The following is a 27,299-nucleotide window of genomic DNA, read 5'->3' as shown; positions in this document are numbered from 1 at the left end:
GAGACTTTCTTATGGACTGAGTAGCCAATGAAATTAAGCCATCACTGTACATTTTAACTGTGATAATGGCATCAAGGTAAATTTTTTCAAAGTCCTGATCATTAGTTACATTACTTGCAGGAGCCTAAGCGGACAATCAGGTAAGCGTCTGACTTTGGATCAGGTCACAATTTCAGGGTCCTGGAATGGAGCCCTGCATCAGATGCTCTGCTCAGCGGGGAATCCCCTGTCTCTCTGCCCTCTCCCCCAGCACATTCTCTCTCTCTCAAATAAGTAAATCGTTAAAAAAAAAAAGATACATGCTTGCTAGGTGATGGGTACATGGGAGCTGATTATTGTTCTACCTAGTCTTGTGTTTGAAAATTTCCAAATAAAAAAAGAAAAAAAAAGGAAGCTGCAGGTCTGCAGATCACTGGACTTTTATTAAGAGGAATCACAGCTAATTACATAGAAGTTACTTGCCTAAGCCAAAATCCATGAGGTTTACATGAACATACAGTTACACTTATAAGGAAGAAATGGCATGGTCAAAACCATGAAATATCCTGATGCCCGAGTGATGAAGGCTGGGGTGAAGTAAGCACATTTATTTCAAGCTGTTGAAGAGTTTGTGGGCCACCTACATGAGGGGGAAAAAAGATGGTCATCAACTGCAGCTTTACTGTCATAGCTTACAAGGTCCTCCATGATCTAGCATACTGCCTCTCCTCTCTCCACAGAATTCACACACACCCATACCCCTCCTAAGCCCTAGTGAACTAACTTCAGTTACCTGAATTGATCTCCCTTCTACCCAGAACTCTCTACTTTTTAAGAAATCTTCCTTTAGAACTTAGTTTACATGTCATGCTTTGTAAGCCATCTCTAAACAAACTCCTATCCCCACAGAAATCTGTCCCTCCTCATTCTTCCCCATAGGAACTTATACCTCCCGTGTCACAATATTTTTTAATGTAACAAATATTTATATAACATCTTCTATATGCCAGCTACCCTTCTAGGTGCTGAGTGAGCTACAATGGAAACCAGGCAGTATCTCTCTTAGGAAACGTAGAGACTAATAAGAGAAATGTAATATACACCTAAGGTAAACTTGACAGTGATAAAAGCCCCGAGGAAAATAAAAAAGGGGTTGGGGGTAGGGGGAATCAGCAGCTTTAAATAGAGGATTAGTGAAGGCCATCCTGAGAAGGTTATACCCAAAGAGTTAGGTATTCTACTTGTCTCCTATGCAGGTTCAACTAAATAAAGGAAGGACCGTGCCTGTCTCATTTCTACCTTTCAACCCAGTGCTAGGCTCATGAAAGTTAAATAACATACAATTTACCATTTTAACTAAAGTCTACGACAAAACCCCGAGATTAAGAGTCACAAGTTCCACTGAATGAGCCTGCCAGGGGCCCTCATTTTAACTATTTTGAACTCTATAGTTCTGTGGCATTAAGTAACTCATACTGTCCAGCAATTATCAAGTTCCAGAATTTTTTCATCTTCCCAAACTGAAACTAAGTAATTCCCCATTTCCCCTTCCCTGAAGCCCCTGGCATCCACCATACCACTGTCCATGAATTGGATTACTCTAGGTACCTTGTAAGTGGAATGACATATTTGTCTTTTTGTGATTGGTTTATGTAACTTAGCATGTCTTCAAGGTTCATACAGGTGGTAACACATCGGAGTTTCTTCCCTTTTTAAGGCTAAATATTTCATTATAGGTATATACCACAATGGACAGTTGGATTGCATCTACCCTTTGGCTATTATGAATGCTACTGTAAACATGCATGCACAAATACCTGTTCAACTGAACAGACTCAGTTCTTTCGGGGTATACAAGCAGAAGTGAAATTGCTGGATCATATAGCAGAGTTTAATTTTTTGAGTAAAGTGCTTCATTTCTTTTCACTGCCAAATAATATTCCATTATATGGATATATTACATTTTATTTACTTATCAACTGATGAACATTTATGTTGTTTCCACTTTCTGGCTATTATGAATAATGCTCCTACGAATATTTGTGTACAACCTTTATTCAGACATAGGTCTTCATTTCTCTTGAGTATATATACCTAGGAGAATTACTAGACCATATGTTAACTTGATGTTTAACTTTTTTTTTAAATGAAGGTTTATTTATTTATTTATTTGACAGAGACAGACAGCAAGAGCAGGAACACAAGCATGGGGAGTGGGAGAGAGAAAAGCAGGCTTCCCACCGAGTGGGGAGCCCGATGTAGGGCTCAATCCCAGGACCCTGGGATCATGACCTGAGCTGAAAGCAGACGCTTAACAACTGAGCCACACAGGTGCCCCTATGTTTAACTTTTTGAAGAACTGCCAGACTGTTTTCTACAGGGCTACACCAATCTACATCTCCAACAGCAATTTCTCCATATTGACAACACCAATCTGTTTTTTTTAATGATACGGAGAATTACAGATGCATGTTTTGTTTATAAATTTTCCTTCTTTCCACTAAAATTATGTTGAAAAAGGAATATAATGCCTTTATTCATATTTTATATTAAATGTATTTGGATTCCATTTTTGTTTAAAAATCTGATAGTATATATGAGAAAACATGGTTATCTCTAGGCAGTATGATTTCAGTTCGATTTTTTTTCTTTTTTTTTTTTTTTAATTTTATTTATTTGACAGACAGAGATCACAAGTAGGCAGAGAGGTAGGCAGAGAGGAGGAAGCAGGCTCCCCGCCGAGCAGAGAGCCTGATGCGGGGCTCGATCCCAGGACCCCAGGATCATGACCTGAGCCAAAGGCAGAGGTTTAACCCACTGAGCCACCCAGGTGCCCCTCAGTTGGATTTTTCTATCTTTATAAAATATCCTCCTTGTCACAACGTGTTTAATGGGGCGGGGGTATATGTACATTTGTGTATTTCCACTCTATATCATAGAATTAAAACACCTATACTGGATGGTTTTTTTTTTCCTCCCTTTCAGAAAGCTCTACACCCAATTCAGGGGCTTAAACTTAAGACCCTGAGATCAAGAGCTTCGTGCTCTACCAAATGAGTCAGCCAGCATCCCTGGGATTGCTGAAGCATAAAATTGGTAGAGGGGAGATCATTAACTTTTTTCAGGGGGAAAAGAGTAATTTATTTTTCCCTTTTGACCCCCTTCACCCATTTCTCCCTATCTTTTTGATTATACCCATCCAGGCAGGTATGAACTGGTGTATCACCGTGGTTTTGATCTGTATTTCCTTGAGAGCTAATGGTGTAAAGCACCTTTCATATGCTTATTAAGTACCCAATTGTTTTAATTAACATATAATACATTATTTGTCCCAGGGGTACAGGTCTCTGAATCATCAGGCTTACACATTTCTTCACAGAATTCACCATAGCACATACCCTCCCCAATGTCCATATCCCAGCCACCCTATCCCTACCAATTGGTTTTAATATAAGCAATCATCAAACTTTTGCCTGCTCTGCAATTTATTTAAAATATCTGTCATATGTGGGGCGCCTGGGTGGCTCAGTGGGTTAAAGCCTCTGCCTTCAGCTCAGGCCATGATCTCGGGGTCCTGGGATCAAGCCCCACATCGGGCTCTGCTCAGCAGAGAGCCTGCTTTCCCCTCTCTCTCTGCCTACTTGTGATCTCTCTGCCAATTAAATAAAATTAAAAAAAAAAAAAAAGTCTGTCATATGTAAGAGAGTCAAATTTACTTAAAGAAAAAAAAATATATATATATAATAATAAGGGGGACCTGGGTGGCTCAGTCCATGGTCCTGGGGTTGAGCCCTGTCAGGGGTCGGGCTCCCTGCTCAGCAGGGAGTCAGCTTCTCCCCTGTCCTCTGCCCCTTCCCCTGCTCTCTCAAATAAATAAAATCTTAACATAAATAAATAAATAAACAAACAAACAAACAAACAAACTTTTTGGGCCAACTAGCACATACAAGACATACTGGAGAATATAAATGATTTTAAAGAATAGCCTGCTGCTTAAAGGTACAAAATCCAGCTTCCCCAATGTTTTGCAGTCCAAGTTGGGACATCATTTCTCTTCTTTAAGCCTCAGTTTCTTATCTGTAAAATGGGGCTAACGAGACCTATATCCAGGAAAGTAGCAGAATTAGGTGGATTATTTATGTAAAGTGCTCGGCACCGTACCTAACATATATGGGCCAGTAAGTGAATGCTTATTGCTGGATCTGCCCCTAGTATGGAGAAGCTGTCAGCACCAAGTCTGCCTGGCCACTAAGCTTTCCCCTCCCTGATTAGGCTGACTTACGCAGTGGTCCCTTGCATGCAGGAAGTCAAAGAGCTCCTCCGTGCAATCCTCCTCTGTCTGTGACCTGGAGGATACACGCTGGTCACACATCTCTAGCCGCTCCCGAGCCTTTACACATTTCTCCAGCTGCTCGCATTGCTCTCTCACTGTTGCTAGGGGATCCTGAAGAAGAAACACAGAAAAGAACGGATATGGGGGGTTTTAGGAGGAGACCCACAAACCATCTGCTTTGATTAACACAACCACCAAACCAAGGTGCTGCCTCTGAATTACCGTGCAGAAGGCCAGCTGGCAGAGCCACACTGCCGCCAGAAATGGGAGAATGGGGTCTCCCATTCAATTCTGATGCTAAGTAGTAGGGGAAAGTTTCACATTCCTGCCTTCCAAGGTTGCCAGTATGCACTGAAAGCCTCAGTCCTATCTGAAAAACAAGGTGGTAAAGGAAACCTAGCCAAACTTGGAAGTATATCTATAGGAGGCCTTACATGTTAACAGCATTTGGGGATATGTGATGTCTGTGAATTTGAATTCCCCTCATATGACAGCCAGGCCTATGTACCCCAGCTGCCCAGCTAGAAAGGCAATGTTAACATGGAGAAGGACTGTATAAGAAAAGTTCCTTCCTGAGTTCTTTATTAAACCGCAAAGAGCAGACAGATAACTGAATACCAGGCCCTCAAGATGCTGCTCTGCTCCCTGACACCATGACTGAAGAAGCTCCAAACCCAGAAGACTCAGCTTCCCAGACCCACACCCACCAAACACCCCACAGCACAAGAAGTGTTAAAGGCTTCTTCCATTTCCACTCTCTTCAAGGTGTCAAATAAAGACTCCTTAAAATGCCCTTAGAGTTTTCATTAAGTTCAAACTTCCTTTTACTGAGATGGTTCCAAACCTTAGATGGCTCTTACCACTAATTCCTCCTCCTCCTCTTCCTCCTACAAAAGGAAAACAAGATTAATGTCAGCAGCAACTTAGGACACATATTACTAAATCATACTGATGTAATTACTGAGGATAAACACTGTATTAGTTGTTTTAAAATTTTCTGTAATTTTATGATGCTTTCACATTTTAGGGGCTTTGCTAATCCGGGAGAAAGCCCCTGCCAGGGGACACACCCTTCATATGTGAACCAATCAATCCAAACCCCTATCACCAATCACTTCCTGTATCTCCCAAACTAAACCAATTATTGCTCCTGCCCTAAATACCCTACCAAACAGCTAGGGACCACACCTATATCCCAGAACCCATAGAAATTACCCAAATAATCCAATCCTAAACTTGCCAGAGCTTGCCTATCCTGACTCACCCACTCTTTCCCTCAGAAAGCAAGAGTCTGGTTTCCCTTGCTCTTTCTGGGGGTCCAGGCCCTTCTCCAGGTGGCTCTGATTGGTGTGGCCCTCCCCGCCTTCTCTTGGGACTCATAATCAACTCTTCTTTCAAAAACAGTTGTCTCCATGCCTGTAAACTTACCATACGTAATTAATACAAACCCTGAGTACAAGGACACACTATCTGACATTCATTAGCAACAACCTAGTGTGTAGGACACTGAAGTTTATAAAGTAGGGCACTGGGTGGCTCGGCTGGTTAAGCTTCCATTTTTTGCTCAGGTGGTAATCCCACCATCCTGGGATCCAGCCCCATGTCCAGCCCCACATCGGGTTCCCTGCTCAAGGGGAGTCTGCTGCTCCCTCTCCTCCTGCACCCCCCCCTTGCTTGGTTCCCTCTTGGTTTCTCTCTCAAATAAAATCTTTAAAATAAAGTTTATAAAGTACTTTCATATCTGTAATTTGATTAATCACAACAGCTCCTTAAGGGCTCCCAGTTTAGAGTTAGCAACATTAATTATTTTGTTTTTAAAAGCTCTATGATGATGAACATGGAGCTTGAACCCACCACCTAAGATCAAGAGTCACATGCTCTATTGACTGAACCAGCTGGTGCCCCATTGAGAAATATTCTGATACAGATTCGAGCTGATGTTCACTTATATAACTTATTTTGTTTGAAATTCTGGTAGGCCCTAATATTATGAGAAACAGCTCAATTTAGTACTTACAAAGTACTAAACAAAGTTAAGAGGAAAACTAACATTTTTTCTAAACTCTGAACTGGAACTGGGAATATGAAAATGGCCAAACCTAAACTTTTCTTTAACCAGAGCTTAACTAGCTAGAAACGGTTAGTTTTTAGATTAGTTTACAGTCACTGCTCTTTGACCCCAGGACTAAGCAGATTATCAGCATTAAGTCAATCAAAGGTCTAGAGTACGCACTCCATTCACAAGTTGTCAAACACCAGTATTCTCACCTATCTACTTCTGATTCAAGCATACAACCTCAAATTTAGTTTCCTTTCTTCCAAGGAGGGCAGTGTAAAAAAGTCCCTGTGGGAGCATCATTATAGGCGAAAATCTGGGGCACAGGAAAATCTGATCAATATTTTAACCTGTCAAGAGTAAGCTGTTTGCCTGCCTGCACGTGCACATACCCACATCTGGGGGAAGAGAAGAAAAAAGTATACAGGAAAATAAAAACTCAGCAATCCCTCATGTTTTCAAAATTCCAACAACACAATCTGCTTCATTCTCAACCATGCCCTTTGCAGAAGAGACCAAACCTCATGTAAGCTGGGAGGGCTAAGGCAAGTTTAACTATAATTCATGCTATTTATTCTCGCAATTAGCAAAGATCTCTTCTAAACATGATGTCAAACTCTAGTTTTTCATTAGTTTCCTAACACTGCTCTTTAAAAAAACTCATACTGAAAAAGTTTTTCCAAAAAATTGAGATCATTTATTTTGCCTCAGAAACCTGAAATTAGAATCCTAGAAGCAAAAACAAAAAACAAAACAAAACAAAACAAAAAAACAAAACAAAAAAAGAATCCTAGAAGCAAGACCTTTGTATCATTTCCCTATTAGCAATGCTACTACATAGATCATTTTCATAATTTTGTGTCAAAAGTATCATGGCATGTTTTGGAAAAACAACTCCAAATACTAAGTCTGAATATGCACTGCTTTATGTAAAATTTCTAGTCAATGACACAAACCAAACCAAGGTCACACTAAATACAAAGAATGCCCAAAAAGTATACGTTCTTCATAAATGTTTTCTTTTCTTTTTTTTTTAAGATTTTCTTTATTTGATATACAGAGAGAAGACAAGCAGGGGGGAGCAGCAGAGGGAGAGGGAGAAGCAGGTTCCCCACTCAGCAGGGAGCCAGATGCAGGGCTAGGTCCCAGGGCTCCAGGATCATGACCTGAGCCAAAGGCAGATGCTTGGGCGCCTGGGTGGCTCAGTGGTTTGAGCCGCTGCCTTCGGCTCAGGTCATGATCTCAGGGTCCTGGGATCGGGTCCCGCATCAGGCTCTCTGCTCGGCAGAGAGCCTGCTTCCCTCTCTCTCTCTCTGCCTGTCTCTCCATCTACTTGTGATTTCTCTCTGTCAAATAAATAAATAAAATCTTTAAAAAAAAAAAAAAAAACAAAGGCAGATGCTTGACTGAGCCACCCAGGCAACCCAAAGACCTCAGCTTTCTTAATTTTAAAACTGACTACCTTTTTTTCAACTGCTGTGGTGAGCCCTACTAAACTTTCTGGTATACTTCCTGCTAAACTTCCTGAGGCTGGCTCCATTTTGTTCTGGTTCCCTTTCTGAAAATAGTAACACTAGGGAAAAATCATGGGATAAACTAGTTTCCAACTATTCGGAACCCATAAACCCAGAACAGCTGCCCTGAAGTGACTAGAGAACAAAGGATAGGAAATGTGATTGAAAACCAAAAGCTAGATGACCTCTGAAAAGCTGGGTAGCACCGTGGCTAAGTCTTGGCTCTGAAACCATGCTGCTTGGGTTCAACTACCCCATCCATGATTAAAAGAGTGGTCCTTAGAGAAGATATTTAGCCTTTCTAAACTAGTTTTTCATCTGTAAAAAGACTATAATAATAGTAGCCAATACTTACCTCGTAGGACTAACGTGTGGCTTAAATGAATTAGTCATATAAAGACTTGGGAATAGTAAGCAGTCAATAATTATCATACCGGTATTCTTATTCCGGGATAGAGCTCCCTCTTCCATCATCGCAGTTATACTGGCATATTCCCCAAATATACCTCCCACCACCACTCCTACCAAAAAAAAAAAAAAAAAAAAAAAAAGAAACCACTTCTTCACAGAAACTAGCGTTAAGGCCAGATCTCCGGAGCCTCCATCGAAGATGTGGCAGGATTCCTGACCTGAGGGGAGAGAAGCACTATGTCCGGTCGGCTTGACCCCTAAACCTGTCAAACCAGGGTCTCAGGTCGTCTGGTTGGCTAAAAATAGACTGTTTTTACAAAAGTTTAGGCGACCCAGCATTTTCGCTGTTGTTACACCTTCACCTCATTCACAGAATGGGGAAACCAAGCCCAGAAAAGGGGTGGTTATCTACTTGTCCAAGATGAGTAGACAAATTCTGGGGAAGGGTCGAGGGAACTAGCAATCGTGACCATGAAAACTCTAGGGGCGAATCTAGGGCCAACAGGGGCGCGGGTGTGTGTTGGCGGGGTAGGTCTTGAGCCTCAGGGCAGTGTAGAGGGTCGGGTCGGTCGCCTTTCCTTACCTCCTTGGGATCTCCGGACCCGGTCAGCATCTTTCGCTCGTCCTCCAGCCCCATGACCCGCTACGGTTCTGAATTCAACACCAGCAGCAACAGCGGCACCTATTCCACTTCAGGATCAAGAAGGACTTGTAAGGGTCACTCAGCGGATATCCGGCGATCTGGCCGGAAGTGCGGCAGACTCGTCGTAGTAGCGAACACACGCTCGGATTGGCATATACTACCGTCCAAACGCAAGGGATAGGGGGAGCTGGTATTTGCACCTGAGGAGGAGTTGCTAAGTAATGTCCCCTTAATCGCGCCAGTGTCAACTACATATATCTGCATATTTATTTAAAATATTGACTTCTAGGAGACTTGGAAAGAATGCGGATTTATTCGATGTTCCTTTAGCGCAGTTCCCGGTCTTACCCACATCGCTGATGAAACCGTCCTAACTGCTGACCTTTTCAAGATGGCGGTCCGCGGGTGCCACTCTCGGGCTCGCGCACCTCCCCAAGATGGCGGCGCCCGAGGCCTGGCGCGCCCGGAGTTGCTGGTTCTGTGAGGTAGCGGCGGCAACGACCATGGAGGCCACGTCCCGGGAGGCGGCGCCAGCGAAGAGCTCGGCCTCGGGCCCCAGCGCTCCCCCCGCCCTGTTCGAGCTGTGCGGGCGGGCGGTGAGCGCCCATATGGGGGTTCTGGAGAGCGGGGTGTGGGGTAAGTCGCGGGGTGAGGGGCTACCTCTGGCAACGAGCGGAGGCGGCCCAGCGGCCGGGGGGCGCGGGGGGCGAGGCCGGGAGGCCTGGGGCAAGGCCCAGCCCGGGGCGCTGGAAGCCACACCGTCGGGTTGGAACATGAATTCCGTGCCTGACCGGGCTAGACAGAGTAAAGGCGGGGACCAAATCGGCAGGTGGACGCGCACTGCGGCCTGGCTGGGGGGCGCGGGGGGCGAGGCCAGGAGGCCCGGTCTGGGGCCAGACTGGCAGGGCCCGGGAGACAGAAGCTGGAATGACGGGCCGGCCGCGGGCACCGAACTGACGATCGGGTCGGGCCGGGCTGGGGAGTCTCGGATGTCGAAGCGACGGGCAAGGATGGCCCTGCTGCTTGGGGGCGGGGGCCGAGCTTGGGAGGCCCGGCCTAAGGCAAGGAGTCCAGGCCCGGGGCCACCTAGCCTGACTGACGCGCGGGGCCTCCAGCGTCTGCTTGACAGACCGCGGGTGCCGAGACTCCGGAGACTAGGCTGGTGGGCGAAAGCAGCCCAGTGGATTGGAGAGCGAGGGGCTGGCGGAGAGGCCGAAGGGCTTGGGGCGCCGAGGCCTGTCGGGCGACCCGGGGTCGAAGGGAGCGCACTGACGACCCGGGCCTCGGGTGCCAATTTGCTGGAGCGCTGGACTGACGGGCAGGGCAGGGAGCGCCGGAGGCCACTCGTATTGGCCTGAGCGGAGGAAGGGCCCGGAGCGGGTGAAGCAGGGAGGCTGGAGCGGGTCAGCAACCGAAGGAGACTCGAATGACGGACGGGCGGGAAGGGCCAGGGAGGCCCCAGGCGGGGCGACGGCCCGGGGATCCCGAATGGGAGGGGGCGCGTCGCCGCTAGGAGGCCTCGGGCTGAGTGCGAGCGAAAGGAGGCCCCGGGTCTGAAAGCTGCCGGGGACCGACGGCCCGGCTCGGGCTCAGGGCGCCCAGGCCGAGCGGCCAAGGCGGGCCCGCGCCGCCGGGCCGAGGGGCTGGGGAGGACAAGCTGACGAGGCCGGCTGTTGGGCCTGGGATTAGGTCGGGCCGGCGCGAGCAGGGTCGCGCCGGGAGAGGAGGCCCGCAGTCGGTGGGCACGCGGAGGCCCGGCTTTGGGATGGGCGCCGCTGGACCCAGATCGGCAGCTGATGAGAACAGCTCGGGTCGGCCTTGTGAACACTGATGGGGAGCGTGAAAGAGAGGAGAGTGAAGGCTCTGGGGGGTAGGCCTGCCCGCATAGGGGATGAGGGAGGCCTTGGGCCTGACAGACTGGTGGTGTGAGGGGGTGGGGTCCAGAGGCCAGGGCTGAAGTTGACTGAGGAGATCCAGGCCGGGCCTAGGGTCCAGGGAAGGGGGAGGGAGTGGCAGGAGAGAAGGCCTCAGACCTTGAGGGGGTGAAGGGGTGGGGTTCTGGAGAAGGCCTCCGGAGTCCTGGTAGTGCCTTTGCGAAGAGGGAAGCCCCGGTAAGGTCAGGAGAGAGGGCTTGAGGTCCTGGGATTGGGGATTTGGGGGGGTTACACTCTGAGAAGGTGGTTGTGAAGAAAAGGCCCTGAAGTTTGGGGGGAGGGGGTTGGGCCTCCAGGAATAAGCCCCAAGGCTGTGGAGACTGGTTAAAGAAGGTCCAGGGATGTGAGAAGGCCCTTGGTGAGGTGGGGGTGGGGCACTGATCCTGAAGGGGCCCAAGTGTCTTCCTGCAGTGGGGAAGACTGTTAGAAGTCCTCAAGCTGGTAGGGGGAGGGGATTGTGGAGGCCCTGTGCCCACAGCTGAAAGGAGAAGGGTCAGGCTGACCCATGGGGAAAAAGGAGTAGTCTCAGTGGAACGGGGCAGGGAGCTCAAAAAAGTCCTCAGGAAAATGTGGAAGAAGGCAGAGAAGATTGGCTGTATCAGCTTGGAGCTTCTAGGATGCTAAACTTGGCTAGGAGGGAGGAGGACTGGGAGTGAAGGCCCGGAGTTGGGAAGAGGAAGCATTAAAGGTGTAGGCTGGAAAGAAGCAAGGAAGAGCCTGGCTTAAGAAGAATGGAGAAATGAAGAGAGGAGGTTGTGGATCATAGGGGATGAGACTCCCCAGTGGCTGTGAGAGGAGATGGCTAAACAGAGAAGATTGGAGGGACAGAGGAGAAAGAGCTCCTATGGGCCTAGCCTAGGTAAACAGTCACAGAGAAAAAGCTGAATCAAGTTAGGCCTCTTAGGAGAGCCAAGTAGGAGGCCTGCTAAGAAGTGCTGTTTTGGAGGAAGGTCTCAATGTGGGCTAACAGCCAAGAAAGGCTTCCTGGAGGCGGTGGACTAGGGTTGCTTTGTGTAGGGAGAGGGAAGGGTAAAGTGAGTAGAGGGAGCAGGAAAGGAGAATACAATGAGGAAACAAGTAGAATAGGTATGTTATATCTTGAATGCTAGGATATGGAGCTTGGACTTTATCTTGAATTTAATAGGGGCCTACATTAATGTAATAGTTTAGGGAATTAATACTTTCATTCAGCAGGTACATTGAGTACTATGCACAAAGAATTATATCAGACTCTTGGACATCAAGATTTAATTATTCTACAAGTAGAGATAAAGGGAGACCCTAGAATAGAAGTTTTTGAAAGATTTTCCTTAGATATATTATACTCTAAGATCTAAGACTTGCTCTTGGAAGGACAGAGAGGCTATTGACAGATAAGAATAATAATAGACAACGTTTAATGAGCTTCTTATGGCCAGGCATTTCTTAAAAAGATTACAAGCATGATCTTCTTTAATTTTTAAATGGTTTTAATTTTGATAACAATATTGTGAGGTAGTTATTACTACCTCCATTTTAAAATTGAGGAAACGGAGTCTTAAAGATGTGAGTTTGCCCAAGTATTCATAATTAATAGAATCAAAATTTCACCCAGTTTTGTCCAATTCTAGAGACTGAACCATTTAGCCACAATATTGTAAAGCTTCTCAACCTGGACATCAGCAAGAAAAGTTTTGTTTTTATGATATGTTCAATTTAGAGTTAGGGCCTAATTATATCTGTTGTTCATAGGAAAGTCCTAGTTCAGGATATTGCAGGGGCCCAAAGAATGGGAGTCACCAGCCTGGAAGAGTGGGAAGGGAATTCAGGAAAGGCTTAATAAAGGGCACATGCTACTTGAAAGATGAGTAGGTGATATGCTGAAAATGGCAAGGACATTCTTGGTAGGGAACAACTCAAAAAAGGCACAGAGGTAGAAAGCAGTGTAACATGTTAGGTAAATGAGGAAAGTAGTTTAGTATGGCTCAACTAGAGGAGGCAAAGCAGGGAGCTGGAGAAGTTAGTAGGGGCCAGATTATGATGGACGTCTTTGACACATATCCAGTAGGACCTTTTAAATGCAGTAAAATGATTAAATGGTTCATTATGCTAGGCAGAAGTGAACTGACCAGCTCCTAAATGAGCATATCAGCTTGCTTTGTCTCACCCTTGAAGATGTGAATGCCCCTGAAATTCCAGCTGCCACCGAAGTGGCTGAAGATAAGTAGACTAGAGTTTGAGTTAGACTTAGGTTAGCTTCTGTAGGTTCCATTTGCCAAATGAGAAGTCAGCCCTTCTGTTTTCCTTTCCATTAAGATAAATAATGCTTGGAACTCTGAGAGAAAAAAGTAAATTTTGTGTTTTGGTTTTTGTAGCCCTCCCAGGCCCAATACTTCAGAGCATCTTACCTCTGCTCAATATATATTACTTGGAGAGGATTGAGGAAACTGCCCTCAAGAAAGGTAAGTGTCTTTCTCACTGTTTCTCAGTCAGTGATTTTAAGCAAGGCACCATGATGTCTTCAGGTAAATATTACACCTGATACCCACATAGAACTTAAAGCTTTTCAAAAAGTACCCTCATACCTACTTTCTTACATGATTCCTCAGAGTGTCCAGTGAAACACAAAGCAAGTAATGATCCCAGCTATACTAATAAAAGTGAAACCACAGGCACACCACAATTAATAGCTAACCCAGACTAAAGCCCAGATCTTCTGAATCTTTGTTTTTCTATTTTACCATGCTGTCTTCCAAACCTCTCATTGGGCAGATCTGTTAACAGCTAACATTTATCTAACTAATCCTGATGTGACAAGTGCTGTCCTGTGCACTTTACTTGGAGAACTTATTTAATCTTTTCAACAACTCTATGAAATAACTTTTTTTTTTTTAAAGATTTTACCCATTTATTTGACAGAGATCACAAGTAAGCAAAGAGGCAGGCAGAGAGAGAGGGGGAGGCAGGCTTCCCACTGAGCAGAGAGCCCGACGAGGGGCTTGATCCCAGGACCCTAGGATCATGTCCTGAGCCGAAGGCAGAGGCTTTAACCCACTGAGCCACCCAGGCGCCCCTGAAATAGCTATTGTTAATTACATTTTGCAGATAAGGAAACTGAGGTACAAAAAAAAATTAGGTAAACTTGCCCGGGGTCACAGAGCTAGAGTGTGGTTTGCTGATACTTAAACCCAGGCTGTCTTTAGAGCCATCACTCTTTACTAGTCTGCTCTATTGCTCCTGTGAACCCAGAGAATGACAACATTAAAGGCTGATGTGCTTCACTCATGGTGGCCCAAGAGCAGCCAAGTCAATGTGATATTTCTCCCCACAGGCCTCTCCACTCAGGCCATCTGGCGCCGACTATGGGATGAACTGATGAAGACAAGGCCTTCCAGTTTGGAAGTAAGTTAAGGCACCAGGTAGAACTCTGGCCTGACTTTGCACAGTGGAAGCAGGAATAGCTTACAAACACAAACTGGGTACTGGTAAAGTGCAGGGACAGGGATGGAGTGAATTTGGGAGGAGATGGCTTGTCACAGGGTTCTTGGCTCTGATGGCTTGTCACAAGGTCTTTCCGTTTGGCATTTGTCACTGACTTGATTGCTCACCATGTTTGCAGGTAACATAAAACAGGGAAAGGTAGTGATCACAATGGATGGCAGAACCCAGATTCATAGATGTCTGGACAGGGCTGGAGCAGTGGTCAAACCTGACAAATGAAATTTAACAGAATAAATCAATTTTTCACTTAAGTCTAAAAAATTCCAGTTGCATGACCTCAGGGTAGGAGGTGGAGGGGTCTGGCTTAGCAACAACTTGTACGAAAAAGATTAAGGGGGTTTAGTCAACAATGTGCTAAAGCTACTGATATAATGACTCTACTCTGAGCTATGTGAATCAATGTAACTATAATATAAGCTGAAGGACAAGGGAGATGATAGGCCTGCGTGGCTCTGCAGTGGTCAGGCTATCCTGGAATATGGAGAAAGAAGTCAAGGCCACATCACGTGAGTCACATTTGGAAGACTGGAGATGTTGTTCCTGAAAAAAGAAGAGTTGGGGAACATGAACTATTGTAGTATTTGAATGATTCTCACATAAAAGAGGGATTAATAGACTTGTTCTGATAGAAGCTAAAGAAGAATAAATTTCTGCTAAACTGAATGTAGAATTTTTAAGCTCTGAGCTTATTGGTGATGAAACAAGCTAATGCCAGAAGTAACCTTCCCATCTCTAAATGTTCAAATTGAGTCTAGATAACTACCTGACACAAGGGTATTGTAGAAGAAAATCAGCATTTTAAGAGAGGTTGGACAAGATGACTTTAGGGTTCCTTTTAACCCTGAGATTCTGTTATTCTTTGGTTCAGATATAACTTGCTCTTATTTAAGCAGAATTTCTTCTGCTGTTCCGTAACTAGAGTACAGCACAGATTGAGTTCAATAAACATATACTAAACTTCCCACATACCAGGTCTTATGTTAGGTATTAGAAGCACAGACACAGTCCCAATCTCTCACATTTAGCGGGGAAGCCTGCAAACAAATACATTGTGCATGGTAGGGAAAGTGGTGTGACAGTAGCAAGGAGGTTGAGGTAGAAGGGAGCATGACAGTCTTTCCTGGGAAGTAGTATTTGAACTGGGCTTTAAATGGTGGATGAGGCCAAATGTTAGACAAGTTCTTATCAGGAGATTTAATTTCTGGGGATGCACTGGGTTCAGTAAAATTCAGCTCCATGTCCTTCAGCTTTCCACTTCTAGATCTGGACACAACTCCTACTAAAGTTCAGTAGGATAATCCTAAGGCCCAAGAAAGTCCTCAGGCACTATGTACAGGAATTAGACCTTATGAGGAAGAAAAGTGAATGCAAGATTAGGAAACACTAAGTTTCCTGAAACTTAAAGGTGTATGAGATTCACTTCGAATCTCAACCATCCCAACCATCCCAAGCAGTATGGTTGACTAGCAGATGATGGAGATCGGAACATCATCTTAGAGTAAGCTTTTTTTCTCCAGTATTATCTCGGGCTTCCTGGTAGTTTGTTATCTTTTCTTGTCTCAGAGCATTTCAGAATGCTTGGGAAGCCCCAGGCTTGGTAACCTAACAGTCCCCTAGACAGAGGTCATTCCAAAGGGTACCTTCTTCTTTTTTACATGATAGTAACCTTAACTTCATAATTCAGAAACACTTACTGAGTGCCTGCTCAATTCCAGGCACTGTGCTATGTTCTAGGGATACAGTGGTGAACAAGATAGAGATAGCCCTGAATGCTTATAAAGAAATAGAATTTCAAACAGTGTAGTACTACTGTATGTGTTTTAAGAGATCTATAGAATAAAATAGATATTCTTGAGACAAAGCAATGGGGAAATGAAGGCTTATTCAATAAAGGATTCTCTGGTTATTGGTTAACTATGTGGGGGAAAAAAAGCCTCATTTTACAATATACTCAAATAATTTCTATATGGATTAATGATTAAATTGTAAAAAGTAAAACCACAGAAAAACTAAAAAAAGAATAAAGGTGATTGGTTATTTAATCTCAAGTTGGAGAGTGTTAATTATTAAATGGATAGAATCAAAAAAGCAAGCATGGTTATATTTGGACATATAAAATGCCAACACAATTTAAAAGGCACATAAACTAAGAAAGAATGTTTGCAACAATATTTGTAAAACAAGAGGATAGAGGGAATAAGAAAAACTATCCTAAAAGAATAAGATTGGGACAAGTCACAAAATATACAAAAATCTTCAATAAAATATATTCAATCTCAATAGTAAAAAAATGGGAAAGTATATAACTCTTAAATAAGTATATATATTATATACTTATCATATAAAAATAAGTATATATAATATAAAATATATATATTTATATACAATATATATTATTTGGCTAGAAATTCTATTTCCTAGAATTTATAGTATATAAAAATTGAAATACTCATGAAGATTTCAGGATGTTCATTACACAACTTAATATCAAAAAGCTAGCAACAGTTTATTCATTATGCAGGAATTGATTATAGTACATTCCTATTTTTAAAATATTAATAAAATCATATTCTGCAAACATCTAAATACATGGTGGTAAAAATGTGATGACACAGTGGCATAATGTTTTAAAAGCCCAGCATTTGAAACTATTCAGAATTGTCTCACTGTTATAGAAACAATTATCTGTAGTTATTCACATTTACATATACTGGAAAGAATGGGTTTACAGATTTTATCTTTCCACAAACAATGTTTCTGTTATCAGAAAAATAGTGGACAATAGTTTATGAACATTTGCTGCTCTGTTTAGTAAAAGAAAATGTTTAGCCTTCCCTAGTTTGTACACCTACTTCTTCCCCAACTAGTCCCTGAGCCATCAGGCTGTGGATGGGCTAAGGACTTAGGCAAATGTCATTTCACCTCTTTGGTGGTGCCTCATTTCCCCTACTCTTGCCCAAAAGAATATTTTGAAATCACTTTGCATTCCCTGAGCAATAGTGTACAAGTCCACAAAATAAGTGCCTTGAACTATTAGCTATTTTTCAGCTTTGAAGTTTAGCAGAGATTCTTCTAAGGGGTGGTGATGGAATAAAATGCAGTGAACTACTGTCAGCTCATAATTGAGATAGTTGTAACTAACTTTACTCATTTAATTCTTACAACCCTGATGTAGGTAGGTTACTTTCTGACTTTACAGATGATGAAACTGAGGCAGAAAGAGGTAAAGTGGCTTGTCTGAGGTTATAGTTAGTGAATGGCAGACCCAGGATTCAAGTTGAGGCAATGTGGCTGTGGAGCTCTTGCTCCTAATCACTATGTCATGCTGTTCTCCCTCCAATTGTCACCTGTCTGGGGTGTTCCAGTTTCAAATATTCTCTTCCACTGTCTTCATCAACCAATAAGATGGGGGTGAAAAAAAAAAAACTAAGTTACCTAAACTACATATTCCATATGCCATATGGTCAGAAATAGCCACAGTGTCCTGGTTCATATCTTTGTCCATATTTTAGGCCTAGAATATCCCACTTGTGAAGTTAAAGCTTTGCTAGATTACCTGCAGGTGTTTTCCAAGGCTGTGAGGGTGGGCCAGCAAATGTGTAGGAAAGTGTTAGAGGTAGGATTCAGGAGTACCCTCTCTGCTTCCACTCGAGGCTGAATGGAGATTCTGTTGCCAGATATTTTTCTGGTCCCCCAGCGCCCCCAAACTGTTGCTGGTGAGAGACGTCCTTCCCTCTTCTTGCTACCATGCAGTTCAAACATGAAGTCATTCCTAATTATTACCACAGCAGGCAGTGTTATGGGGAATAGCCAGGGCAAAGGGAATGCCACTTTTGCTGAGAACTACAGGGGTCCAACTCCTACCAAGAACCTCTGATATAAATTAAGGGTCCCTCTGGTATGAGGGAATGCATAGAGGTAGGGAAAGAGAAGTGTCCCTTAGTTTTAGGGAACCTCAGGCCCCCAGTATCTTTTGCTGCCGGCTGAATAAGCACCCTGCTTAACAGGCTCTGCCTCCATCAAGTCCATTTCACATTGCCCATCTGGACTAATTATTACCATTAGCAGTAACAGAAATAACATTTTGTATTTTACAGTTTATAAAGTGCCTTCACTTGCACTGTCTCATTTGATCTTCACAACAAACCTGTGAAGCAATTGATATTATCCACGTTTTACAGATGAAGAGGTTCAAGAGGCCTGAGTATAGTGGCAGAGATGACACCTGTGTCAGAGTCAGCAGATTTTGTTGTGCCTGAGAGAATGGGGACTTAAAAGTCTGTGTGTCCTCTGGTGGGGGGGGTCGGTAAGCAGTAATTGCAAACCTCCTACATACATCAGAATCATCTGAGGGAGGTTTAAAAACACAGACGCATGGGCCTTACTGCAGATGCAACATAAGAGAATTCCCAGATACCTGGAATATTAATTTTCAAAAAAGAAAAGCTCCACAGTCAATTCTGATGTGCACCAAAGGTTGAGAAATACTTGGATTCAGAGTTTTTCTTAGAAAGTGTTCCGGGATACTCTGATAAAGTCTCATATGATCAAAGCCAATTAACTACTGCCTTGGAGAAAACCAACCTAAGATTTGGACCCTGATCTCCAGGAATTTCTAATCTGGTTGGGATAAAACATGTACACCATGAGACAGGCCTACCAACGATTAAGACCTGAATAATCGGAGTAGCAGAGGAGTCCCACAGGAGACAGGGAGTGGAGTAGAAGGGGGCATACAAAGAGACACTGAGATGAACAACCTCAACAAGAGTAAAATGTTAGGGGGCGCCTGGTGGCTCAGTGGGTTAAGGCCTCTGCCTTCGGCTCAGGTCATGATCCCAGGGGCCTGGAATCAAGCCCCACATCGGGCGCTCTGCTCAGTGGGGAGCCTGCTTCCTCCTCTCTCTGCCTACTTGTGATCTCTATCAAGTAAATGAATAAAATCTTTAAAAAAAAAAAAGTAAAATGTTAGTAGGTCCTCTCAGGAAGCCAGCAATGAAGAGCATTTCTGGCAGATATAGGAAAGGGCACAGAAGGCAGGTTTGGGTCAGTAAGATGATCAGTTTGACCAGAGCAAAGCAAGATGTGGGAGATAAAGCTTCTCAGAGGCCATATTGTGCCAGGCTGAGGAACTTCAGATTAGCCCTCAGCTGTGGAAAGATTTGGGAGGGGGGTGTGGTTAAAGCAGAAGGTAATCAGATGTGTTTTGCAAAGATGAATCCAGTGGACTTGCACGGAAGTTTGGGAAGGGGAAAAGGAGATGACGGGAACAATCAGGAAGCTAATGAAGTGGTCAGGTGTGAGGTGGTAAGGGTCTGAACAAAGGTGGTTAATGGTAAGAATGGAAAGTTGGGATCAGGTTCTAGAAACAGACATGGAAAAGTTACAGGATTGTTTCACTTGAATGGCAAGCAAGCACTATAGCAAAATCTCTGGAATCAAATTTCCTGGGTTCCGTCTCGATTCTACCACTTACCGGTATAACCAGAGGCAGTAACCAACCTTTGTGCCTTGTTTTCCCTACCTGTAAAATGGGGCTAATAGTAATACCTCAAAGATGTGAACATTAAATGAATTAGTGCAAATTATTTAGAATGTTGCCTGGCTCAGCAGATAGCCATTCGAAGGGAGGAACCCAGGATGAGGATGGTTCAGTGGGTATCCAGTTAGTATCACAACTGTTCTCTGCTTTCAGAGTGTGACCTGTTGGCGAGCCAAGTTTATGGAAGCCTTTTTTTCCCATGTTCTACGTGGGACCATTGATGTATCTTCTGACAGGCGTCTCTGCGACCAGCGCTTCTCACCTCTTCTGCACAGCTCCCGCCATGTCCGGCAGCTCACCATCTGCAATATGCTGCAGGGTGCGACGGAGCTGGTGGCCGAGCCCAACCGCAGGGTTCTGGAGACCCTGGCCAGTTCCCTGCACACCCTCAAGTTCCGCCACCTGCTGTTCTCTGATGTGGCTGCTCAGCAGTCACTCCGGCAGCTTCTGCATCAGCTTATTCACCATGGGGCTGTCAGCCAGGTGTCGCTCTACTCCTGGCCTGTGCCCGAGTCAGCCCTTTTCATCCTTATCCTCACCATGAGTGCTGGCTTCTGGCAGCCAGGCCCTGGCGGCCCACCTTGCCGCCTCTGTGGAGAGGCCTCCCGAGGCCGGGCCCCATCCCGAGATGAAGGGTCCCTCTTGCTGGGCTCACGCAGGCCTCGCAGGGATGCTGCTGAGCGATGTGCTGCAGCCCTGATGGCCTCTCGGCGGAAGAGCGAAGCCAAGCAGATAGCCAGAGCTGCACCTGCCACCCGGGTAACACGCCGGAGCACACAGGAGAGCCTGACAGCAGGTGGGACAGACCCCAAGAGGGATCTGCACCCTCCGGCAACTTCCCATGAGGCGCCTGGCACCAAGCGGCCATCCTCTGCTCCAGCCACCAGCTCCTCTGCCTCTGCCTCCTCTTCCACATCCTCATCTAAACGGGCTCCAGCTAGCTCAGCCCCACAGCCTAAGCCCCTAAAGCGTTTTAAGCGAGCTACAGGGAAGAAGGGTCCTCGCACCCGTCAGGGGTCTGGTGCAGAGTCTGAAGACCTGTATGACTTTGTTTTCATTGTGGCTGGTGAGAAGGAGGATGGGGAAGAGATGGAGATCGGGGAAGTGGCTTGTGGAGCTCTGGATGGATCAGATCCCAGCTGCCTGGGGCTTCCAGCACTGGAGGCCTCCCAGCGATTCCGCAGCATCTCCACCTTGGAGCTGTTCACAGTTCCACTGTCCACAGAGGCAGCTCTGACACTGTGCCACCTGCTGAGCTCCTGGGTGTCTCTGGAGAGCCTCACACTCTCCTATAATGGTGAGTGTCCTGCAGGGGCAGGGATGGGTCTCACAGTGGCACCAGCCGTGTGCCCAGCCCTGTGGAGGGGAATAGGAAGTATGATCAAGCAGCTGCACATGAGGCCCTGCCTGCTTCACAGTGGGACGGAAAGCACACACCTGAAATAGGGGCAGACTTCCATTGCTGGGGAAGAACATGAGGTCTATAGGCTTGATTTAGAGTTGTAAGCAGAGGTTCCTGAGAGGCAGTGAGGGCCCAAAGAAGGGGTACATTTTAGCCATGGTAGGCAATCCACAGGCAGATGGGAGCAGTGGAGTGTATTTAGGGCCCAGCCAGGGCTAAGGTTGAGTCCCCCCAGTCCTGTCAAAGCAGCTGTATAGACAAAAAGGTATAGAACACATTTTTTTCAGACCAGCAATCTATGAAGCAGTCCTCAGTTCTTCCCCATGCCTGGCTGTGCCCAGCTAGCCAAACTTCAACTCTGGGCAAATCCACCAATCTCCGTCACTTGCTGAGCACAGATGGAGAAAATCACACTGTGCAGACTGGTGCTACTATACGTTCAGTCTTCAATCTTACATGGATCCTGTGTTTGCAACATTAGCTCCCATTCCTTTCCACTACTTCTAAATGTTTCCCCCTTTTCCTTTCTCAGCAGAGGACTTCACTTCCTACTTCAAAGAACATAGAAGCCATCACACATGAACTTCAGCTTGTTAACCAACCCAGAATTCTACATCTACACTCATCCTTTCCTCTTTTACAATGGGAGATGGCCATTCTAACTAGGGCAGCTCTATTACCTGTGCTCTGGACCCATACCCTCTTGCCTTCTTAGGAAAGCTTGTTTCTCAAATGCCTTAGTAATAACTAACTTTTATATACTGCTTAATATGTGTCTGGCATAATTTAAGTATTCTGTTAATTGGATCTTTACAACAACCTTATGAGGTCAACTGGCTTACCCAGGGTAACCTCACTAGTAAATTGTAGAGCCAGAATTCAAACCCAGGCAATCTGATTCCAGAATCCCAAGGTTTTAAACTCAATGTTGCCTACCTTCTCCAAGGTCTTCCTTGTCACTAAGTCCAATACATACTTTTCAGTCCTCCTCTTATATTAATTCTTGGCAACATTTGCTGCTATGAAACAGCCTTCATGAAATACTCTCATTTTCACTACCTCAAAAAATTTTTTTCTCCCTTTCTGGACATTACTTCTGAGTTCCTCAGAGCTCTGCCATTTTACACATATGTCCTGGATGGTTTTGTCCATTCTTTTGGTTTCAAAAGCCAACTATGCTGAAGACTCCTCAATCTATGATAAGGGTCCACTCCAAATCTTTTTCCTAAACTCTAGAACCATTTCAGCCAGGTGACTACTAGATATTTCGTAAACCAACCTGAATGCATCTTCTCCCCTCGGCTTGATCCTCCTATTCTGTCAGTGACCTTACAGCTCTCAGCTGCCCAGAAGACTGCTGGGTTCTTTTTTTTTTGCACCACATCTATTTTTAAGATCTCTCAAATCCACTTATTTATCTCCACATCTTAATTCAAACTACTGTTCTCACTTGCATTCATCAACAGTTCCTCCCGTCTACACCCTACACCATTGCCCCAGCATTTTTTTTTTTTTTTTTTGTAATGCAAAGGCCATTCATTCACTCACTCAAAGCAGTTAAGTGAGTTTCCTGTCAGTTTCCTGTCACATACTTAATTTACTTACAGGTCATTCTCGTTCTCACCCCTGCTTACCTTCGTAGTGGCATCTTGAACATCCTCTCCCCTACTTTACACACCAGTCCCACCGAGTGTTTTTCAGTTCTTGGAACCTGCCACTCTTCTTCCTTCGGGCCTTTATATATATGGAGTTCTCCCTGCCAGTCACTCCTCTCCCTCTGTTTAGCCTGTCTCCTTTGTGTTCTTTAGGACTTAATTGGAAAGTCTTTACTGTTAGAAGCTGGACTGGGTACCAAGTACTCATCCTTTGTGTTTCCACAATATCCTACTTCCCCAGCTCCCCTCGCACGTTTTTGTTGTCCATCAGGCTACATAGCCAGGAATGAGATCTGCTACTCATAACTGTCTAGCAAAAACTATATTTACTAGGTACTGGGTAAGGTATAGCAGGAGGAATGAGTCCAGAGGAAACCTCAGTCCAAGGGGAGATAATACTTGCTTTGTGGCATTAAGCCTTTGCTCTAACCCTTCTGGATTCTGCTCACTTTTGTAGGGTGTGGTTACCCTTTTTTTGCTCTATTCCCACCCAGTTAATCCTTTAAAGTATTCCCTACTGGGTCATTGTCACTCCACCGTTTAGATTTCAAATGTTCCATGTGACCTATAAGAAAAGTCCAGAGACTGCTGCTGCCTTCTGGGCCAGTCATTCAGCCTGCAGCACAAAATGCCCTTCCCCCCTTCCTCATGTTACTATCTTCTGTTTTGTGACTGCCCTCACTGATGCAGTCACAGTAGGGCCATGGCCCAGTACAGTAGACATCAGTTTGCTGGTTACCTGAGGAGAAAGCAAGACAATGAATGGTTGAGACAAATGATTTTAACTAACCTGTGCTCGCTTCGGCAGCACATATACTAAAATTGGAACGATACAGAGAAGATTAGCATGGCCCCTGCGCAAGGATGACACGCAAATTCGTGATTTTAACTAACCTGATCCAAAGCTCAAGAAATTTAGCAGTTATCAACAGAAATATCTGGAGTTGTCTCTGAATGTCACTTCTACTGACTTTCCCACATGACTGACCTAACTTCTTTCCTGCCATAGGCCTGGGCTCTAACATCTTCCGCCTGCTGGACAGTCTGCGGGCCCTGTCAGGCCAGGCTGGATGCCGCCTCCGAGCCCTGCATCTCAGTGATCTGTTCTCACCACTGCCCATCCTGGAGCTGACACGTGCCATTGTGCGAGCCCTACCCCTACTGCGGGTCCTCTCTATCCGCGTGGATCACCCCAGCCAGAGGGACAACCCTGCTGTGCCAGGGAATGCAGGGCCCCCTAGCCACATAATTGGAGATGAAGAGATACCAGGTGAAGCAGTGTGTGTGTGTGTGTGTGTGTCCCAACACAGATATGAAGGTGCATTTGTGTCCACACAAATGTGAAGTTGAGGAAGGTGGGACAACCTCTGGTTCAGGCCTGGTAAACTCATTCCTCAAAAAGGGAATGAAATCCAATCCCTCTTTAGAGCCTGCTGTTCAAAGATAACCATGGCCTGAAGAGGGCCCAGACCACTATAAGCCCAGTAGGAAGTGACTGTGTCAGATTAGTCTCTAGAAAGGCAGTCTGGGTCACTCTTGATATTCCTTTAGGTCCTGTTTCCTATGTCACCACTCTGCACACACTTACTTGCTTGTTTGAGTAGTCTAGTCTTCCTGGACTAAAAGTTCCAGAAGGGCAAGGACCAAATCTCATTTAGTGCTGTTCTCAGAACCCAGCACAGTACCTAATGTGAAGTGCATACTCAATGACAAGTAAATGAATCAAACTTTTTAGTGAATCTCTAAAGAACAGGATGGGACCTACTCGGGGACAAGAAGGGAGATGGCCAGCGATAACCTTTTCTCCCTACCATATCCAGAAAACTGCCTGGAACAGCTGGAGATGGGATTTCCACGGGGAGCCCAACCAGCCCCACTGCTCTGCTCTGTACTGAAGGCCTCAGGTTCTCTGCAGCAGCTGTCTCTGGATAGTGCCACCTTTGCCTCGCCCCAAGATTTTGGGCTTGTGTTACAGACACTCAAAGGTAGGACCCAGCTAGAATGGTAAAGGGAGGGCAGGAGACCTTGCATCATTCTTTGGCAAAGTTAAGGTCTATGGCCTCTGCCCCCACACAGAGTACAACCTGGCCCTGAAGAGGCTGAGCTTCCATGACATGAACCTGGCTGACTGTCAGAGCGAGGTGCTCTTTTTGCTACAGAATCTGACTCTTCAAGGTAAGTTCTTCATCCAGAACCTGGGGCATTCCTGGATCTTCACTGTGGCTCTGCCACTGTTTCACTGAATGAGCAAGCCATGTTCTGCTCTTGGCCTTATATCTTCAACTATAAAATTGCTGTAGAACCTGCATGATCTTCCTTCTAAAAGGTCCCAAACTCAATTCCTCCTGTACTGCACATGGGAAAATTATTAACTTTTAGAGTGCCTCACTCAAATTTTTCTTACCTTTCAGTGGTTGGCAGAAATGGCGGTGGTTAAGGATAAATATGCCGTGTCAGCCTCCCCTTATAGACTTGCCCCTAATGCCCACTCCTGCAGAGGGCAGTTAGTAGATAGAGGTGGGGAAATTAAATGGAGAACCATTCATGTAGAGAACCTCCCAACCAAGTATCTGGGATCAGTCTCTTGTCTGAATCTGATTTAGTTCCAGTCTTGCTTGGGGTCTTGGAAAATTCCCTTCTTTCTGGGCTTCTTTAAAAATGTTCACACCTCTTGCTAGGGCCAATTGGGACAGGAGGGGGAGCCCCAAGTCCTAATGATAGCCATCAGAATTTATTCTAATTTCTCTTGACAGAGATTACCTTCTCCTTCTGCCGTCTGTTTGAGAAGCGCCCGGCCCAATTTCTGCCTGAGATGGTTGCTGCTATGAAGGGCAACTCCACACTGAAGGGCCTCCGGCTGCCCGGGAACCGCCTGGGTGGGGGCAGGGCCCTGGGAAGGGGTAGGGGGAAGGAGCCAGTCCTTGGACTTAGAAACTCAGTGGATGAAGGCATAGGTCTCTCCACTGGGAACATGGGGGTTGGAATATAGTTGTGTGCTGGAGCTTCAGGAGGCTGGGCTTCTCTCTACCAGAACTGGATTGGGATACCCTTATTCCCTGTTGGGTGATTACAGACATTTCTCCCCTTCTCCCCAGGGAATGCTGGCTTGCTGGCCCTGGCAGATGTTTTCTCAGAGGATTCATCCTCCTCTCTGTGTCAGCTGGACATCAGGTACATGGGGAGGGGGAAGGGACAAGGGACAAGGGACAGAGCTTCAGGGATAGAGGGATTAGTTGTTTCCTGGGTGTCTAATCTGTCTCACCCCTACCAGTTCCAACTGCATCAAGCCAGATGGTCTTCTGGAGTTCGCCAAGCGGCTGGAGCGCTGGGGCCGTGGAGCCTTTGGTCACCTGCGCCTCTTCCAGAACTGGCTGGACCAGGATGCAGTCACAGCCAGGGAAGCCATTCGGCGGCTCCGGGCCACTTGCCACGTGGTTAGCGACTCGTGGGACTCATCCCAGGCCTTTGCAGATTATGTCAGCACCATGTGATGGGGCCCATGCTTCACAGGCCCATGCTCAGTACCATCAGCTTGCAGGGGCTGAGACATGGGCTGTGACATGGGCTGCCCAGAACTCCCAAACACCAATTCTGTCTTTCTCTTTCTGCCACCTTTTTTTCTCTTTTTTCCTTCTTCCCTTGCACTGAGGTCCTGGTGGCCTTGATGGGGCTCAGCAAAGGTATTCCCACAACTGGATGTAGAGCCTCTGGGCCCCTTACCCAGTACTCTGGGAACCCTGGGCCAGGTTACAGTGCTCCTCAGTCACTGAGGACAGCTCCCCTCCCCCTTGCCCAAGGTTCCTGCTTTCCTTCCCGAAGCAGGCACCCAGGCTTTAGAGAAGTTTAGGAGTGTCCACTACCAGGCCTCTTCTCCGCTGGGCTTACCATGCTGCTCCCAGGCCTCAGTCCCTTTCATACCTTTATTCCTTTCTTTTTTTTTAACCAAAAAAGTTTTTCTTATAAAATAAACTTTGGGCAAACATCACGTGGCCCTCCTTGATGATTTTTGTCCCAGAGAACAAAATTCAGTAGGGTCCTATGGGGCAAGGAGCCCCTTTTCCCTGTCTCCTTCCTCTAACAGCTATACCCAGACCAACTGGTTTATCAGTGGAGGCCCCGCTGCTCTTCATGAGAACGCTGGTGGAAGACGAATGTGATGGCAGTGGAGGCAGCATCCCAGGCAGCCTGGAGTACCTCATCCTTGAGCCCCCGCTTATCAGTGTTATGGTTCCACTGAGCCAGGTCTGAAGTACAGTCAGAACCATCAGGGGGTGGCCGGACCTGGTGGTTGTTGACACAGCGGCGGCAGCGCAGCCTGGGGGCAGAGAACAGAGCTGTGATGACTATAGA

General features: G+C 45.7%; 3 protein-coding genes and 1 non-coding gene across 5 annotated transcripts in view; 2 read left to right on the top strand and 2 right to left on the bottom strand.

Moving 5' to 3' along the window:
• Positions 1 to 401: 401 nt before the first annotated feature.
• On the bottom strand, positions 402 to 9,035 carry LOC132000819 (cytochrome b-c1 complex subunit 6, mitochondrial). 2 transcript variants are annotated; one of them, XM_059374618.1, is made up of 5 exons: positions 8,877 to 8,923; positions 5,173 to 5,199; positions 4,535 to 4,682; positions 4,262 to 4,423; positions 402 to 619 (listed from the first exon to the last, which is right to left on the bottom strand). In XM_059374618.1, the coding sequence occupies exons 3-5, from the start codon at positions 4,595 to 4,597 to the stop codon at positions 587 to 589; spliced, it is 258 nt and encodes an 85-aa protein (XP_059230601.1). In that variant the 5' UTR covers positions 4,598 to 4,682; positions 5,173 to 5,199; positions 8,877 to 8,923; the 3' UTR covers positions 402 to 586. The 2 variants fall into 2 exon arrangements, with proteins under 2 accessions (XP_059230601.1, XP_059230600.1); XM_059374617.1 differs by lacking the exon at positions 4,535 to 4,682 and having other exon boundaries at positions 8,877 to 9,035.
• A 104-nt stretch (positions 9,036 to 9,139) lies between these two features.
• On the top strand, positions 9,140 to 26,934 carry LRRC41 (leucine rich repeat containing 41). Its single transcript, XM_059374610.1, has 10 exons — positions 9,140 to 9,572; positions 13,225 to 13,311; positions 14,181 to 14,251; positions 20,046 to 21,189; positions 23,959 to 24,219; positions 24,770 to 24,934; positions 25,026 to 25,124; positions 25,703 to 25,825; positions 26,045 to 26,120; positions 26,221 to 26,934. The coding sequence occupies exons 1-10, from the start codon at positions 9,374 to 9,376 to the stop codon at positions 26,438 to 26,440; spliced, it is 2,445 nt and encodes an 814-aa protein (XP_059230593.1). The 5' UTR covers positions 9,140 to 9,373; the 3' UTR covers positions 26,441 to 26,934.
• On the top strand, positions 23,742 to 23,848 carry LOC132002303 (U6 spliceosomal RNA). Its single transcript, XR_009399805.1, has one exon. It is a non-coding gene; the product is annotated as a U6 spliceosomal RNA (small nuclear RNA).
• Positions 26,856 to 27,299, bottom strand: part of RAD54L (RAD54 like) — a 28,892-nt gene continuing 28,448 nt past the window's right edge. Inside the window, exon 18 of the mRNA XM_059374611.1 lies at positions 26,856 to 27,264. Coding sequence (XP_059230594.1) covers positions 27,054 to 27,264 — 211 coding nt within the window. The 3' untranslated portion in view covers positions 26,856 to 27,053. The remainder of the gene's footprint in view (positions 27,265 to 27,299) is intronic.

Source organism: Mustela nigripes, chromosome 14, assembly GCF_022355385.1.
Source record: "Mustela nigripes isolate SB6536 chromosome 14, MUSNIG.SB6536, whole genome shotgun sequence".
NCBI classification, from domain to species: Eukaryota; Metazoa; Chordata; class Mammalia; order Carnivora; family Mustelidae; genus Mustela; species Mustela nigripes.
This window is presented reverse-complemented; position numbering and strand designations above follow the sequence as displayed.

What these genes read in the sequence shown, in the direction of transcription:
- LOC132000819 (XM_059374617.1), bottom strand. Translation starts at nt 8,930, where the DNA reads ATGGGGCTGGAGGACGAGCGAAAGATGCTGACCGGGTCCGGAGATCCC. An exon ending in GGTCCGGAGATCCCAAGGAG is followed by an intron (nt 5,200 to 8,876) that starts GTAAGGAAAGGC and finishes TTCCTTTTGTAG; the next exon opens with GAGGAAGAGGAGGAGGAGGA. An exon ending in TGCATGCAAGGGACCACTGC is followed by an intron (nt 620 to 4,261) that starts GTAAGTCAGCCT and finishes CCCCTCATGTAG; the next exon opens with GTGGCCCACAAACTCTTCAA.
- LRRC41 (XM_059374610.1), top strand. Translation starts at nt 9,374, where the DNA reads ATGGCGGCGCCCGAGGCCTGGCGCGCCCGGAGTTGCTGGTTCTGTGAG. An exon ending in CCTCACACTCTCCTATAATG is followed by an intron (nt 21,190 to 23,958) that starts GTGAGTGTCCTG and finishes TTCCTGCCATAG; the next exon opens with GCCTGGGCTCTAACATCTTC. An exon ending in TGGAGATGAAGAGATACCAG is followed by an intron (nt 24,220 to 24,769) that starts GTGAAGCAGTGT and finishes TACCATATCCAG; the next exon opens with AAAACTGCCTGGAACAGCTG.